The 15,797-nt window shown below is 48.7% G+C and overlaps 1 protein-coding gene across 1 annotated transcript in view; it reads left to right on the plus strand.

Moving 5' to 3' along the window:
• Positions 1–12,096, plus strand: part of LOC109308800 (mucosa-associated lymphoid tissue lymphoma translocation protein 1-like) — a 53,847-nt gene extending 41,751 nt beyond the window's left edge. The window contains exons 12-15 of the mRNA XM_019533205.1: positions 1,323–1,454; positions 2,784–2,935; positions 9,593–9,718; positions 11,048–12,096. Coding sequence (XP_019388750.1) covers positions 1,323–1,454; positions 2,784–2,935; positions 9,593–9,718; positions 11,048–11,410 — 773 coding nt within the window. The 3' untranslated portion in view covers positions 11,411–12,096. The remainder of the gene's footprint in view (positions 1–1,322; positions 1,455–2,783; positions 2,936–9,592; positions 9,719–11,047) is intronic.
• Positions 12,097–15,797: the final 3,701 nt, after the last annotated feature.

A 15,797-nucleotide genomic window follows, 5' to 3' on the forward strand; every position in this document is an offset into this window, starting at 1 on the left:
CGACTGTACATGGGAGAGTTAAGAGGAGTGTAAGAGAAGGCTCAGCTCCCAAAAATACGCATCCTTTATTGCAGTTTGAAAATATATTGGGGGATAGAAAATGCTCAGATTTCAAAGAGGGCCAGAGAGAAGCCGGCTCAACATTTCCCTTTCTACACCACATGCACTGACTACACTAACATGACCAGACACTTCCATGATCATGATGTGACGGAGACAAAGCCAAGGGTAGCTGATGCAAAAGGAAAAATCATACCTCTACAATCTACTAGAACAGTGGTTTTCAACCTTTTTTTCATTTGCAGACCCCTAAAAAATGTTGAACGAAGGTACAGACCCCTTTGGGAATTTTGAGTGGAGGTGTGGACCTCTTTGAATTGTAAGTGAGGGTATTCACATGCTTTTGAGTAATAATAATCTTTTGTGGACCCCTGAGACCATTTCTGGACCACCAGGGGCCTACAGCTCACAGGTTGAAAACTACTGTACTAGAATTCTCTAATCCTGTCAACAGAAAAGCAGGGGCAAAAGGAGAACCAGGTGACAGTGCTTATTTATACTTTTAGAAACCCTTTGGCAAAAGCCACTCCTGAGCAGCTACTCAGGAAGCTAGTCTGTCATGTGTCAATGTGGTGGCTCAGAAACTGGTGGAAACAGAAATAAGCTAATGAATGCATGGTCAAATTTTACCAAGAAGAACAATTAACACTGGGTTTCAATGCTAGGCCAGGTGGTGTTTAATATGCTTGTTGATGATCTGGAAAGTAAGGAGGCAGCACAGACAAATGTTACCATGGTAGCTGGAGTCCAGTGTTGACATGCACAGTAGGAGTGACCTGAGCTGTTCCTACACACCTCTGGGCTCTAAATGAACCACAGCTACTTCGGAAAGAAACTTTGCTGTCACTGGGAGAAGTTTGCTGTCACTGGGAGGACCTTTGCTTGGCATGCCACTGTGGTCAAAAATGCAAACTACAGGTTAGGGCAGGAAGGAATGGGAAGGTGAATGGCATGGAGAACATTTGGGTGCCACCAGGCATGTCAGGCATTGGCCTTTGCCTGGATGCTGTGTGCTGTGTTTGCTCAGACCTGCCAGTGACACTGCAGAATCTGGGCTGGGCCATGAGGATTGTGGTTTGAGGACTGTGGCGGTGGAGGGGCTAATGAGTTAGTAGGGATGTTATGAGATCACTGATGTGAGGGGGGAGAATTCGAAAGCACATGGAAGGAGCAGGCACACACAAGCCCTTGGATGTTTTACTGCCTTCACACTTTTGGCAGTTTCCCCTTTAACTGTGACTCAAGCAGTTGTTTCCCTCCAGACATCGGCCGAGATCCCTTGGTTACAGGGAAGCAGGTGATGGAGATCAAGCATACTCTGAAGGAAGCTCGGGCCTTGACAGACCCCATCTACCCCACTGGACTGACTGCAGAGCTTTGGGGACACAGCTGTGGTAAGAGATTAAGAGATCCGTGTGTCCCTTATCCATATGGAGCCTGTCCTTCCCCATGGGGATGAAGATGAATTGCACTTGATATTTGAGCTACAGGCACCAATAGTGTGGGATGCCGTGTTTGCATTTCACTGACAGGGTTTCCACCAGGGGCTTTGCTTCTACAGAGCAGCTCCCTCAGTCATGCTGCCCAAACACACAGGGGTATATCAGGGGTTTGCTTCTCTGCTACCTCCTTTGGGGAAGGGTACCAATCGTGGAGGGGTAAACTGAGTTGGAGCCATTTGGAGAAGAAGTGGAGGTTAGGAGGGCTTGGGTGGGTGAATCCAAAGGTTGCTAATGAGTGTAGGGCCTAGGGGTGCTGAGTTGGAGGGGTGACCTCTACTCATTCTATCAGGCAGGAGACACCTAGGCCACGTAGAGGATCAGGGAGCTGGCCAGGGTTGACTGTACTGCTAGCTAAATACTGAGGAGAGCCAGCAAATTACAGAGGAAATAATAGGGGGCTGTGATCTGCATGGAGCAGCAAGGGGGGCAGCAGCAGCATGGTCTTTTTCATAGTCACAGCATCAGGCACAGGTTGACATTCACCACAGCAGGCTGGGTCAGCCCAGGGCAGTAGACCTGGAGTATCCTAGGAGCCACTGTCCAGCTATGGAGAGGGGGAGGCCATTTAAAATAACTGCACACTTCCTTCTGTGCTGAAAAGACATAGCACAGAGCAGGCAGAGGGAACAAGCAGCTGGCATAGAAGAGGCACCAAACTAGTGGTAGGGAAGGATGCAGTTTGGCATGGGCAGCTGGGCCCAAGTCTCCCTGTTCAGTACAGAGGCCATCAGTAGTGAGAATAGCTGGGTAGCAGAGATATGACCCCAATACAGGCAGCAGCACAGAAGAGGAGAGCTGTGGGTTCTCAGGGCACAGTTTGGAAATGGGCAGCAATGCAGTAGGAGTTGAAGGCTGACAGAAAATAATTGGCTTCTGGAGCTCTAATAGACCTCAGGCCATACAGCTTCACTGCTGAACAGCATCAGAGAAGCAAGGATGATGCACAGAGGGTCAGGACTGGGAGGTGGGACTCCCTGAGCAGGCAGGTTGAAGAGCTCAGGGGCTTTCCTTTGGGCACTGGGCAGCCAGTGTTAGAAAGAGACTGTATGCAGAACCTCTGGGTATGGTTCAGTCATGCTGATGTTCCCACCTAGGTGCTCCCTGGAGCTCCTATTGTGCATCTTCTGCTGCTGGCAGGTGCGTAGCTGTAGGACTTTACAGGGTGGCTGTGCAGGGTCCTTCTACCCTCTTCAGTGACTCATGCTTTCCTTTTGCTTCCAGAGCTGCTGCGGGAGACAGTGACCTTCCCATGTGGCATCCAGGTGGAGCTCCGCTTCCGGGAGGTTTTCTCCAATGTCATGCATGTGTCTGCAAAGCTGCAGGCACCCCCGCCACACATTGCTGATGTCCGGCTTCTGCTATGCAGGCCTGTGGTGAGCTCCTCTACCCACCCTCAGGGAGGATGTGGGGCCGGTTCTCTGAACTCCCCTTTGTCTCTTCTCTCCAGGCAAGCTGGGGAGTGGCAGGTTGGAAAGGGCACTGGCTATATAGGAGCAGTGGAGATGTGTGGGGGCAGAACTGAGATGATAGTGTATATCCAGGGGATATAAGGAAGAGGCTGAGGGGCATTGTGCATAGGGCCCATGGGAGATACTTTCCCTCCCCAGAGTAGGAGACTCAGCTTGCCCCTCCGTGCCCCGGGCTGTTTATAGAGAAAGAGGGGCACTGCCAGAAGCACTGTCCACTGCCCGGTGGGGGGAGCCAGGTGAAGTGGCAGGTCCTGCCACAGGAATCCTGCTCAGGCAGAGTTCATGTGGGCCTGCAGGCTTGGGACTGAAGACGTCCCTGCCTGGGCAGTAAAGCTGAAGTGTGGGGACGGAGCACCAACCCTGTGCCAGTGTTGCTGGGGAATGCCAGGCATTCTCTGAGCTGGCTCTGTACACCTGCCCCAAGGCAAGGAATCTAGAAAAGGGCCATGGATGGAGCCCAGCTACGGTCTCACAGCTGTCGGCTTGCAGCGGAGAGCCTGAGTGCACTGTGGGAGCCACTGACCATCTGCATACGCACCAGGCCCAATGGTTGGGGAACGAAGCATGGGGCATTTTCACACTTGCTGAGGGGGAGGGTGCTCCTCCCTCTGCCAGTGCTGAGCAGGACAGTGACCAGGCACTGGGTGGGCATCTCCTTGAGTCTGACTTGAATTCCATCTGGACAAAAGAACAGGAGCACCCGCACGGAGCACAGGCCAGGGTGGCATCCACATCACCGTGACCCGGCCTCCCTCTGGCTGTGGCAGCAACAGGCCTCTTTGGCTCCCTCGCTGTCCTGGCAGAGTGCTGTGACTCTCCATGGGAGAGAGCATGAGTCTCCTGGCCCCGTTCGCTGGCTTAGGATCTGTCCAAAAGAAGCAAACAGATCTGGCCTCTGCCCGGAGTGGGGTCCTGGCACCTCCATGGGGTAGCTCCTCATTGGAGAGCGGGTACACACTGCCCTCTGGTGGTGATCATTGAGTTGGCAGTAGGTTTGAGTCAGCTGAGTCTGTCCAGTCCCAAAAAGTTGAGGCAGGAATAAAGGGGCTGCTAGTGCTAAATGAAAGACCAGACTGCTACAGGCTTTTGGCCTGGAGAGGCAGCAGGTAAGAGACCTGTGTCCTCTTCACAGCTGTCAGTGCATGTGGATCCTCCCTTGGAAGGGAGGAAAACAGGGATGGGAGAGGAGCTGGGACAAACCCAGAGCGCAAAACAGGGAGAAAGGCATGAAATTATCCTCCATTCTTGACAAGAGGAACAAGTGCCTCCTCAGTGTCCTGTATGCCAAGATCAGGTTAAAAGTTCCCATTTCACAAAGACCCCAGCTGAGGGAGAGAAGTGGCATGAGAAACTGGAGTCCATTCCTCTCCAGCCTGAGTGCTGTCCCCTAAATTGTGGTGCCCAAGCAATGAGCCAGCAAGCGGCAGCTGTGTGAGTAGCCAGACTTTGGACCAGTGCAGCCTGTCTCTTAGGGAAGTTGCTCCCAGGCCTCTTCCATCGTGCGTTGCATATGGCTTTGTGCACTGCCAGACATCTGCATGCTGCACTTCCACTCGCTTTCCTAACCCAAACTCTTAGCGCCAGGCCTTTTGGCTTCCTGTCTCTGCCCCTTTTAGTGGCAATCCAACAGCTTATTCAGCTACAACAGCTGCTTCCCCACAGGCTTCATCTTGGCTTGCTAAGTTGAAGGAGTTAACACCCCACTACCTCACATTCAGTAGGATTTTACCTTGAGTTGCTTAACTCATGTAAAGCATATACCCTTTTTTGTGGTAAAGACCCTGGCCTCAGAGGAAGGTTGTAGGATGTCCAGACCTGTGACCCTGCCTAGCAGGGTCACAACTGAGTAGACCAAGGATCTAGCCCTGACTTGGCTCCTTCAGCAACCTCTTCTGGGAGGGCTGATGCTTGGGAAGTGTGTGCTGCATTCCTTTAAAGCTGAGGAAGCAGCCTGCAGTTTATTTGCTTGCCCAGCCCCAGGCTCCAGGAGAAAAGAAAGATATGACCCCAGTTTTTTCTGTAGCTGCTTTTTATGTCAATGAGTTCTTCTATTCAAGGTGCTGCAGTAACATGGGAGGGAGGAAGGTAGATGGGCTGTGGTAACATTTCCACTGGGCCACACTTTTCAGACAAAAAGGTATCTTTGCAGAACAATGAAATTTGTGGTTGCCTGAAAAGATTAATAAATTTAGCAAACAGTTTCAGCTGGAAACAGAGTAGTTCAAGCAGTTTGTTTTGATATTTTATGAATGAAATACTTCTTCAATTCTTCATTTCAAAGCAATGTTTGAGACCAAAGTTACTCCATTTAAAGTTTATTTTCTTTAGAGTTAAAAGCAAACCACAGCATGTTTTGTTTCCCAGGTAGATGTTGCATTTTTTTTTTCAAGTTTTCTTTTTTAGCAAGGAAACCAACCCCCCCCCCCAACCCCCCAACTCTCCCCTCTTCCATTCCCCAAAGAAAAATCTTTTTTGTCAAGCCAAATTTTTTTTTCCTGTTTTGGGGTTTGACCCCTGGGATCCATTTTCACTTGTTCCCAACTGCCTGACCTCTCACCCACTCAGTAAAGGTGGCTCACAGTCTGGCTCTTGGGTCAGCTTGTCAAGGACTTGCTAGTCCTTGGCAAGGTGACCCTCACAGGCCCAAAGTGCTTGGGAAGTGTTGGATTTGGCATTTCCTGACTTGTGTTCTTTAAAAAGAAATTGCAACAGGGTCAGAAAAGAGCTACATTTTGATCCGAGGGATGGAAAACCTGCTTCGCAGCAGAGCTCAGTCTACTTATCCATTAGAAGGGATAGAAGGTAGATGAGTTTCACCTTCCTTCTTGTGTCTGGTTGCCATCACCACTCTGCCAACCAAGAGAGATTGAGGAAATTGTATCTCTAAACACTGGTGTTCCCAGGCTTGGGACACAGTCCTGAGGAAGATAAGACAATGGGTCAAATAACAGCTCACATAGCAGGTGGATTTATTTTTAATTTGGCTGCTGAAGAAGGAAATCAATTATTTGCACAACCCTAATCAGGAGGAAATCTAATGTGGAGCATGTTTTCTACTGTGGGGTTTTTGCACTTCCTTCTGCAGCTGCTGCTGCCAGAGACAAGGCTTTGAGCTGACTAGATGTCAGGCTGGATTCAGGTGCCCGTCCCTAGGTGCCTCAGACTTTTTTAAATGCTCCAGCTTTAACTGGTTTTCTTTAGACTTATCTTAATTCTCAGAGCTCAGGATTTCTGCAAAATAAACACTGTCCAAACTTTCTAGCATTGGCTGGTTTTTCAGTAGTCACCTCTCAAAAGGAAATGAAGCACGGTTATTACTGTTAATTGTGCCTGTAGTAAGGCACATTTTTCCAGACAAAAATGAACAGAGTTTTCTCCTATAGGGTGGACAGACAGACAGGCAGCATGTGGGGGGGAAAAGGTAGACCATATTAGCAGAGTGACTGAGGATATGATTGTTCATATCTTGATTGCATAAGGTGAGTGCACGCTGCAACAAGTGGAGGATGTATTGTGTACAGAGAAAAAGACAGTCTGTAGAGGCTGTTATTCAGATTACAAAGGATAGACTCAGAGGTTAGCTAGTGTCAAGCATACTGAAGAAGTTGAGGAGGATGGAGTGGAGGCCTAGCCAGCATACAGATTTAGAAACCTATACAAGAGGAGCTATGTGTGTTTGGGGAAGGAGGATGGAGTGGGCTGGATGGCTATGGTGGTCTCATCTGGCATTAGACTCTGTGAATCTGTTGATCTCTGTTTATCTCCGTCCTTCACAGGACATGAATAGAACAAGAAGTTCTGTTTTGCATTCAGCACACTTGCAGCTTTGTGTGAAAGCAACAAATATAATCAAATCTCTCCAGTGAATCAGATTCATTATTTCTAGTCTTTGCTTTTTTTAAAGCGTTGACCAGACATTGTACAGGAAGAGCCGATGACAAGTGTTCTTAGGTGGTACTTTGTTAGTTGCCTGCCTGGTGTTCTTCACTCCTGTGCTCAGTATGGAATTGAATACCAGTTGTAGAACTGGGAAAGAAGATTCATCCAGGTCAGATTGGATGTTGATAGTGGGGATTGCTTTTCTCTGCAGAGCAGGGTATGTTTTCTTCACCAGGAACCTAAATCACTCCCCTCACATTACCTTTCCCTGGGCATCGATCTCTCCTGTTCTCTGCCTGGGACACACAACACTTTAATCTCCTGCAAGCTGACATAGTTTGACCCAGTTCAAGCTCCTGAGCTCGTTGCAGGAGTATCCAGATTAAATTAATGGTCTGTGCAACAAAGGAGACTAGAGTAGATGGTCATCATATACACTGTGACTTTACAGAGGATGCAGCAGGAGAGGAGGGACTGGAAATGGTGCTAAAGGCAGGCTGGGGGCTTAGAAGAAGAGTACATATGGGGTGGAGTTCTGCTTTCTTTGGAAAAGGCTTGGCCAGCTGCTCTCTCCCAGTCCAAATTGAGAGATCTTCTGTCTGGAGCCAAATGCAATCCAAGGGAGTGGATTGGAGCTTGTTCTAAATCAGGGGTCATCAACATCTTGCCAGTGCAGCCTGCCCTTTGTTACCCGGCCCCTGCTGTGGGCCACAAATTTGTGTCCCCTAGAGTGGCCAGCTGCCTGCATTTACCCTTGCTGCTGATCCTCATTGTCTTTGCAGCAAAGGCAAGTGCAGAGAGCAGGCTGTAGGGGAAAAGCAAGGAGAGGGAGCAGAGGGGAAGGTTGGCACAGTACAGTTCCATCCTACCGTTCCATACTGGATTGGACCTTCAAGAGCTAGATCAGACCCCTTTGCAGGTCAGATCTGGCCCATGGGCTGTAGGTTGCAGTTGCTGACCCTGTTCTAAGAAACTAAATAGTGGGCTTGGGGTGGGGGTTGACATCCACTGCCCTTGACTCTTTCTTGATAACTCATAGCCTCAGTCCTCTGAGGTTCTTCTGCTTTACTCTGAACTCCCTCCAATCTGACTGCATGTCTCTAGTCAGGAAAAGCCAAGGACTGGGAAACTGACTCATCTTCACATTGTATTTGCTTTGTCCAAGGAGAGAGCTACATACAAAGCACTTGTATTCCTTTAGTTCTCAAGAAAAAGGGCGTGGGTAAGGAAAAATGATCACGGGAGGAAGAACAGGATTTGTCACCATTTATGCAGCAAACCTCCCAGCAGTGCAACCCCCCACATGCACATATACCACAGTCAGCAACTGACAGTGAATTTAGGGACTTTAGCATCAAAACACCATCCCAGGAAGCCAATGCTCCTCTGGAGCATAAAGTGGTGATTTTGTCCAGGGAGGATGGGTGTGTGAAAAGTGGCATGAAAATTCTCCAGGGCCTGTCTTTGTCTTTAGCATCACTATTTGTGCATCCTTCACAGGTCTGAGGGCTGCTGTAGGTTATCCTTCTCCCAAGTGCCAGTGCATTCACAGTGCTGAGGGACAGGAGCCAGTGCACCTAAAGAGTTGGCCTAGTCCAGTGGTCTCCAAAGTGGGGTGTGCAAGACAATCCATTGGGGTGTGGGAAGAAAATACTAGAACTTCTATTTATATTTATATAAATATACATATATTGGGGATGCACACTCAAAAATCTTTTACTGATAAGGGTGTGTGAATATAAAGATACATATATTGGGGGTGCGTGCTCAAAAATTTTTTACTGATAGGAGTGTGCGATCAAAAGAAGTTTGGAGACCACTGGCCTGGTCTATCCGGTTTAGAGGAAACAGGCTGTTCGTAGTTGCTGGGACTAGCCACCAGAGGTCACCATAATCTCATAGAGCAGGTCAGCGTCTTGCAGGCTTGCCCAGACTGAATCCCAGAGTTCAGCCCGCCTGTGGGATACCACTTTGCACTGAGCAGCGGCTGCTTTCCTGCAGGCCGCCGCAGCCATGAGCAGCAACCGAACCTGGCCCAAGTGCACAGACATGCAGTTCTCTGCTGCTTGTGCTCGGGCAGAGTAAGTGAGCTGCAGGGGCCTCTAACCGTTCCAGGGCAAGGGGACACGAACACCCCAAAGCCAGCACGGTCGTGCTGAGACCCTGGCTTGAGTGCCTCCTGCTGGTGTGCTGGGCACCAGACTCAGAGCCCTGACAACAGCACTCAACACTGCCCCATATTTTCTGGTCAAACCCTCCTTGGCTCCTTTCCTTTTCCAGAAACCCGAGACTGAAGCAAATGAGAGGGTGGCCCAGAGACTCAGCTGCCCGCAGAGGTGTGACCCACCTTGATGCTTCCTTGATCCTGAGGTGGCAAATGGTTCCCCCCAGACCCATGCTCTCCCTGCCCGGCCAACTGCCTGACAGACCTGAGGTGCGCTCAGGGTGCCCTGATGGCTGCTTCCCTGGGACTCTAACTACCTTGATCCACCTTGGGGGGCACCAGAGGCTGTGGTCTCATTCCATGGTGTGAATAGGAGCAGCATGTACCATAGCCCAGACTCTGAAGCCCAGACCAGGCTGGCTTCAGCTGGACAGGGGAGGAGAGGACACTTCTGAATTTGTGGCCTAGCTTGGCTTGTGCTCAGGATGGCTTTGTTTCTTCTTTCCTTCCTGCTCTAGGAGATGCAAGATCTGGCAGTGCTGTGGGGCAGCCAGTCTAACCAGGTAGAGTCACTGCTCACCTCCCTATCAGAGCACGAGGAACTGGACTGTGTGCTCCGGCTCTGTGGTCTACAGAAAGTTCAGGTAAAAAAAGAGTTGCCTTGTGTGGCCATCTCACTATGTGTTTTGCCTGCCCCCTGGAATAGCTGGTGCCTCCCAAGCCATCCTACCTTCCCTCCAAAATGCCTTTAGAGATCTTGCATGTTCCTGAGTTTGTGTGTCCTGGGACTGACTGAAAGCAAGCATTCAGAGGAGGTCACAAAGCAGGGAGCCTCTCCCTGGACTAGGGATACTTCTAGGAGTTGTCTGAAGTTTGACTGCAGTTTAGTGACCAAGCCAAGTCTGGTCCCTCCTCTCCCTGCTGACACCTTCCTTTTATGCCCTGAGGCTAGAGAGCATTGGACCAATGGCTGGAAGTTGCAGCAAAGTAAGTTTAGATTGGATATCTGGAAAAACTTCTTCGCTGTTAGAATAGTGAGGCAGTGAAACAGACCGCCCAGAGAAGCTATGGACTCTCTCTCCATCACTGGACATGTTCAAGTAGAGGTTGGACAGCCACTGGTCATGGATGCTTTGGGCATAGCCAGGCATGTGTTCTACTATGGGTATTTTCCATGCTTTGCTGGTTTCCCCCTGCTGTCCTTTTCTGCTATGTCAGGGTGTTTTTAAGCCTTCCCAGAGGCATTGGGTGCTGGCTACTGCCAAAGATGGGGACTTTGACTGGGGTGTGCCAGTGTCCCTGCTGGGACTAAAGCCAAAGGTTCCTGGCTAGAGGGTCTTCCTCCTCCACTCAAAGTCAGACTGATTGCCATATTTGGGGTAGGAAGGAATTTTACTCAATGGTCAAACTGATATGGACTGTGGGGATTTTTGCTGCCTTCTGTAGTGAGGGCATGGCCCTCTACCTGGGAGTTACAGAAGCAAAGCATTGGCTGCCGTGGTTCTTCTGATTTATGTGTGGTAGGTTAGGGTGTTAAGTCTGTGTTGGGTTAGAGTTCACAGCAGTCCTATAGAAGTTGAGATTATTGTTTGTATGGGATGGTTTGGCTAGGGATGATCCTGCCTCAGGCAGGGGGTTGGAATAGATGACTTCTGGAGGTCCCTTCCAGCCCAACTTCTCTATGAGTCTATAACTCCATGACATTGTCTCCCAGGCCTTTCTGCTTCAAGCAAGTGTCTGGGCTACAGCACAGATCAAACCCATTCCTCACAACGTCTTACCAGGATGTTTCAATGCATAAAGGGATGCCTAACTAGAACACAGACAAACCTGCTTATCCAGTCAGGTGGATTGGTTGATTCTGAAGTCAGGCAGTGGTTGTAGTAGTCTGCTTTAGTTTTTCTGTCTCTGTTTCACATTGTGTCCTTTGTTCACCACCTCCTCTCCCCCTTCCCCCACCTCCCCTGCCCCAGACTGATGTGTTACTGCAGCTGGATTTGCACTATACTCAGCTGGGCACCAAGCAGAGGGCTCGCGAGAGTCTGCAGAAAATCCTCAGGAAGTCACTGGTAGCACAACTGTTCAGCCAGAAAAAGTGTGTTATCCCACCCTGCCAGGAGGCATCAAAACCTACTTCCAGCTCATATCCCAAGGATGGATCCATGGTACCTGCAGTCCAGAAGGGGCAAGCATCGCTGGAAGTGGAGTCCAGGCGCAGCTCGCAGTGCAGCAGCCAGTCGAACACATGCAGTGAGCCCGAGGAAAATGACGAGAGTGACCTGAGCAGTCTCTGCTCAGCACTGCTCAGGGCCAGCCCAGGACAGGATTGCTCCTGAGTGGGGTGTGAATTGCTGTCCCTGGAGAGAGGTGGGGATTCTCTCACTACAGGAGGACGGCTTTTCGGGTTACAAGCGATACTGCTGCCATAGCCTAAGCCATACTCCAGAGTCTAACATGCACTATGTCCGGACAGTCAAGACAGCTATTGGAGAGGTAAAAAGAGTTGCCCCCTGTGGCCATCTCGCTGCTGCATCTCCTCCTCCCCTCCCTCCCCAGAATAGCTGGATTCCAGTATCTGTCCCACTAAGCATGGAGGATCAGAGGCCTTGTGAGCAACCTCTGCCACACTCAAAGCTCTATGCAAGGACCCTTGGCAAAGGAGTGACCATCATGCTGAGTAGTTAATGTGACAATCATAGGATTTCCACCAAAAAGTCATCCATTTACAGACAAAGTTGCCACCTGGGGGCTCTGAAAGACAGACTGCAATAAGCAAAGGCCTGGGAACAAGCACTAAAACTGAAGGCATGGAAAGGTACAAGATAAAGGAACGTTGCAGGCAGGGGGTGCAATTTTAATGCAATAAAATAAAACCTTTAATGCTGACCACAGCATTGTGTAAATATTGTAACAGATTAAGAAATAACAGTTTTAAAATGGCATTGGCATGTGATTCTTCTTGTACCTGGTGTTGAGCTGCTGCTGTGCTTTTCTATCTCACAGGTAGAGCATATGTAAAAAATATTTAGAGTGATGTGCGGTTGTGTTTCTAGAGTGTATATTTTACCTCTGTATTTGGGATTGGGATTTTTCTTGAAAATACATTGCTGTATTATTCAGAGAAGGCATATAGATAGAGTGTATGTTAACATGTTTATTAATGCAGATTAGAGTTAAGGGTTTTATTATATTTAAAGGCACAGTGCTTGAGGTATGAAATGCATCTAGTGTTCTTGTATGGTTTGATGTATTGCTTCCTAGCAATACATCAAGTATTTTTCAGGAAAAGGTATATAAAGTCTGAATTGCCTTTCTAGAATCTAGGTGAGGTGGCTGCAGTCTTAAATGTAAAGAGTCTATTTTCCTAATACAAGAACTCCTTCTGTCCTTCTTTTTTAAAAAGGAGTCCCAGGAGTATAAGCTGTGGGGTTGTTGCCAGTTCATCCCTAAGCCCTGTGAAGTTTCACTCAAGTCCTGTGGCCAGGGTTGAAGTGATCCGTGGGTCCTGTGCTACCTCTTTGCAAAAGGATGAGACATGGACCCTCTACAGGTGTGGACTGTTGTGGATTCATTGAAGTCCATGTGCTGAGATATCACCTCAAGACTGCTTTTCTGCTAGAGCATTTGAAATAGAGCACACTGTACCTTTTGCAGCCTAGGTGCCTGATAGCTGGTGACCAGGGTGGTACCAGTCACCAAGCTGCACCCATCACCAAATGTGAGGACTTCCCAAAGGAAACAGCAGCCTCCTCCAGCAGGTGACACTAACATTGCACAGGATTGGTGACTTTCAGGAAAGCAGCCCAGAAGAGCCTACTACTGTTGGGTACATGAGTCTACCTACATCCATCTTGGTTCTGAAGGCTGATGAGATGTGTCTGACCATAGCAAGTACCACATGTTCTCACATACAGCATGTCCAGAAATATAATACACAACTTGTTTTTAATAGGCAGAAGGATTTTAAAAAGATCTTTCCTTCTTGTAAGTAACTGGGCATGTCTACACCTGCAAGCAGTAAAGCACATTAACGCTGCGTGTGGACTGACTTGGGACATGGGACTAAGTTTAGTGCTCCTAGCTTTAGTCCCAAGTTGGTCGAAACATACAATATTACTATGCAATAAGGCATCTACATATGTGTTGCTGCACAGTAACTAATTGGGTGTAAATTTGATACCTACATGATGCAGGTATCAAATTTATGCGAAGGTGGTGTAAGTCACCATATTTACTGTGCAGTATGGGCATGCATGTATAGACATATGCCCATAATGTACAGTAATTTGGTTACTACACAGTAAATATGCACATGTAGAAGTGCCCACTGAGTAGTAACAGCTAGGGAGCAGAGTGTCCTTGTTCTGCTCCCTGTGAGTCGCTGCCAATTTTCCTTTCCCTTTTCCCTGTAAGGGCAGAAACTGGTTTTAAGAGTGTAAGGCAAGGATTTCTTAGGGTGCCATCTTTTATTGGACCAACAGTGTGGTTGGGATAGAGTTAGATGAGCTTTCACATATGAAACACACAAGTCTAATGAAGAATGTCTTGCTTTCAAACCTTGTCTAACTCCATCCCAACTATGCAGTTGGTCCAGTAAAAGATGGCACCCTAAGAAATCCTCACCTCTTGTGTAATTTCTGGACCATCATGGCTGCAACATCACTTACATGACCATCACATAATGAACGCTGCAGTTTCCAGCACCTTGAGGGGGAGGGAGGGGGCGTTGCATGAAATATGCACAAAAATATGGCATGTCACTGCAGACATGTGAACCTCTCCTGCTGTATGCATGAGGATCCCAGGGAGGTTATAAATTATTGTAAGCTATATGATAGATACGGTAATTGGGGCTCAAGATTGCATTGCTAGCCACTTGGTTTTGCTAGTCAAACATCAAACTAACCAAATTTTTAATACACTTATTAAACTCTTGTAACAAATGTGGACACTTAACAGCTCCAGGAATCTAGAGCTAGAATTTGGAGCTGGACCATTCCCAGTGGTGGCAGATGACAGAACAAGGAGCAATGGGCTCAAGTTGCATCAAGGGAAGTTTAGGTTCGATATTAGGAAAAAAATTCTCACCAGGAGGGCAGTAAATCACTGGAACAGGTTACTCAGAAATGTTGTAGAATCTCCATCCTTAAACATTTTTAAGACCCAGGTAGACAAAGCCTTGGCTGGGATGGTGTAGTTGGGGATGGTTCTGCTTTGAGCAGGGGGTTGGACTAGCTGACCTCCTGAGGTCCCTTCAACCCTCATTTTTTATGATCCTATGAATCATCTGCTTAGATATTTCACTTGACCCCCACCCCTGCTGCCCTGTCTGCTAGCACCAAACTGCTCAAAGGGAGAGCCTCAGTCCACAGAATGCCCTCCTGGTTTTTCTGGAGTCAAGTGAGAGACAAGTTGAGAATGCAGGCGCTCAGTCCAGGATCTGCTTGGCCACTGCAGGCCCTGGTGGATTGACTGGCACTGAGTTCCCTGGGCATTGTTTTTAGCTTGCCTGTTGGGGGACAGCAGTATTGCCAGGGTTGATGTCTCAGTGCAGCTGACCAGAAGCATCATTAGACAAAGGCATAAAAAGAAAAAGAGAATCCTGATACAGTAGGGAGAAAGGAATCAGTGACACGAGGGAGGGAGGAACAGCTGGAGTTCTAGGTTTCCATTACAGGAGCTTGGGATACAGCTGTGGAGACACTGATGTCATCTGGTGGAAAGGTTGATATAGTCTTCTCACCTGGTCCCTCTGGGCCTTTTTTCTTATGGTGAGACTGCTTTGGTCTGTTGTTGTAACAGTACTGGAGCTACAGCAGGAGCTAGGAAAACATTGAATCTAACAGCAATGAATTTAGCTCATATCAGTGTTTTCTCTGCTTTCTGTACAACACAATTCACATGGCTTTCCTGTTACCTGCCACACACCTTGGACAGCATAAGACTTCAACAAATATCATGCAGCCCTGGGAGTAGCCTAAACCTTGATGGTACCAGCCCCTTTGCTTCTATGAGGTACAGTGAAGACGAAGAGTTAGGGAGAATAGCTGGCTTGGGGTAAACTACAATGCCTTCCCCAGAGCCAGTTTCAGATCTTCACTGACCAGTTGCTGGAGAGTGCACAAGTGGATGGGACTTATTTTGTTGGCAGTAGACACAGTGCCAGGAGGGAGCCCAGTAGGCACATCCCAAACATCTGCCAGCGACTCTGCCTGGATTGTGTTACGTGCGGCCTAAACTAAGACTTCAGATTTTTATTCCGTTACCTGTATTAGCTTTCATAGCCCCTATGTCACTTTATGGATTAATTGCTTTGCTTTTCTCTCATCTGCCCACCGTGCCTCTCCCAGCAATGCCCCTTCCTTTTTTCCTCCCCACTTCTTTTTCTTTTACAGTGCCGGCCTTAGGGAAAATGGTGTCTTGGGTGATCTTGTATTTTGGTGCCCCCTTCTTGCCCCTCACCCCAAGTCAGCCACACTGCTGCAGGCAGAGGCAGATAGGCAGGGGTGCAGGATGCAGTCCAGTGGGAAGGCATGGCATGGAGTAAGTGTCACCCCACTTGCATGTGCCTGGTCTGGCTCCTCCTGAGCAGTACCTGGAGGGGGCTGGGCACTGCTTCTCCTGCCTGGGGCTGGGATTGGCTAGGGTGGGAAGAGAGTGCTTCTGTAAGTGTGGGCTGATCACATGTGTGTGTGCACGTGTGTTTGGTGCCCCCTCCATCCC

The sequence above is a fragment of the Crocodylus porosus genome, unplaced genomic scaffold, assembly GCF_001723895.1.
Source record: "Crocodylus porosus isolate Cpor-Errol unplaced genomic scaffold, CroPor_comp1, whole genome shotgun sequence".
Classification (NCBI taxonomy): Eukaryota; Metazoa; Chordata; order Crocodylia; family Crocodylidae; genus Crocodylus; species Crocodylus porosus.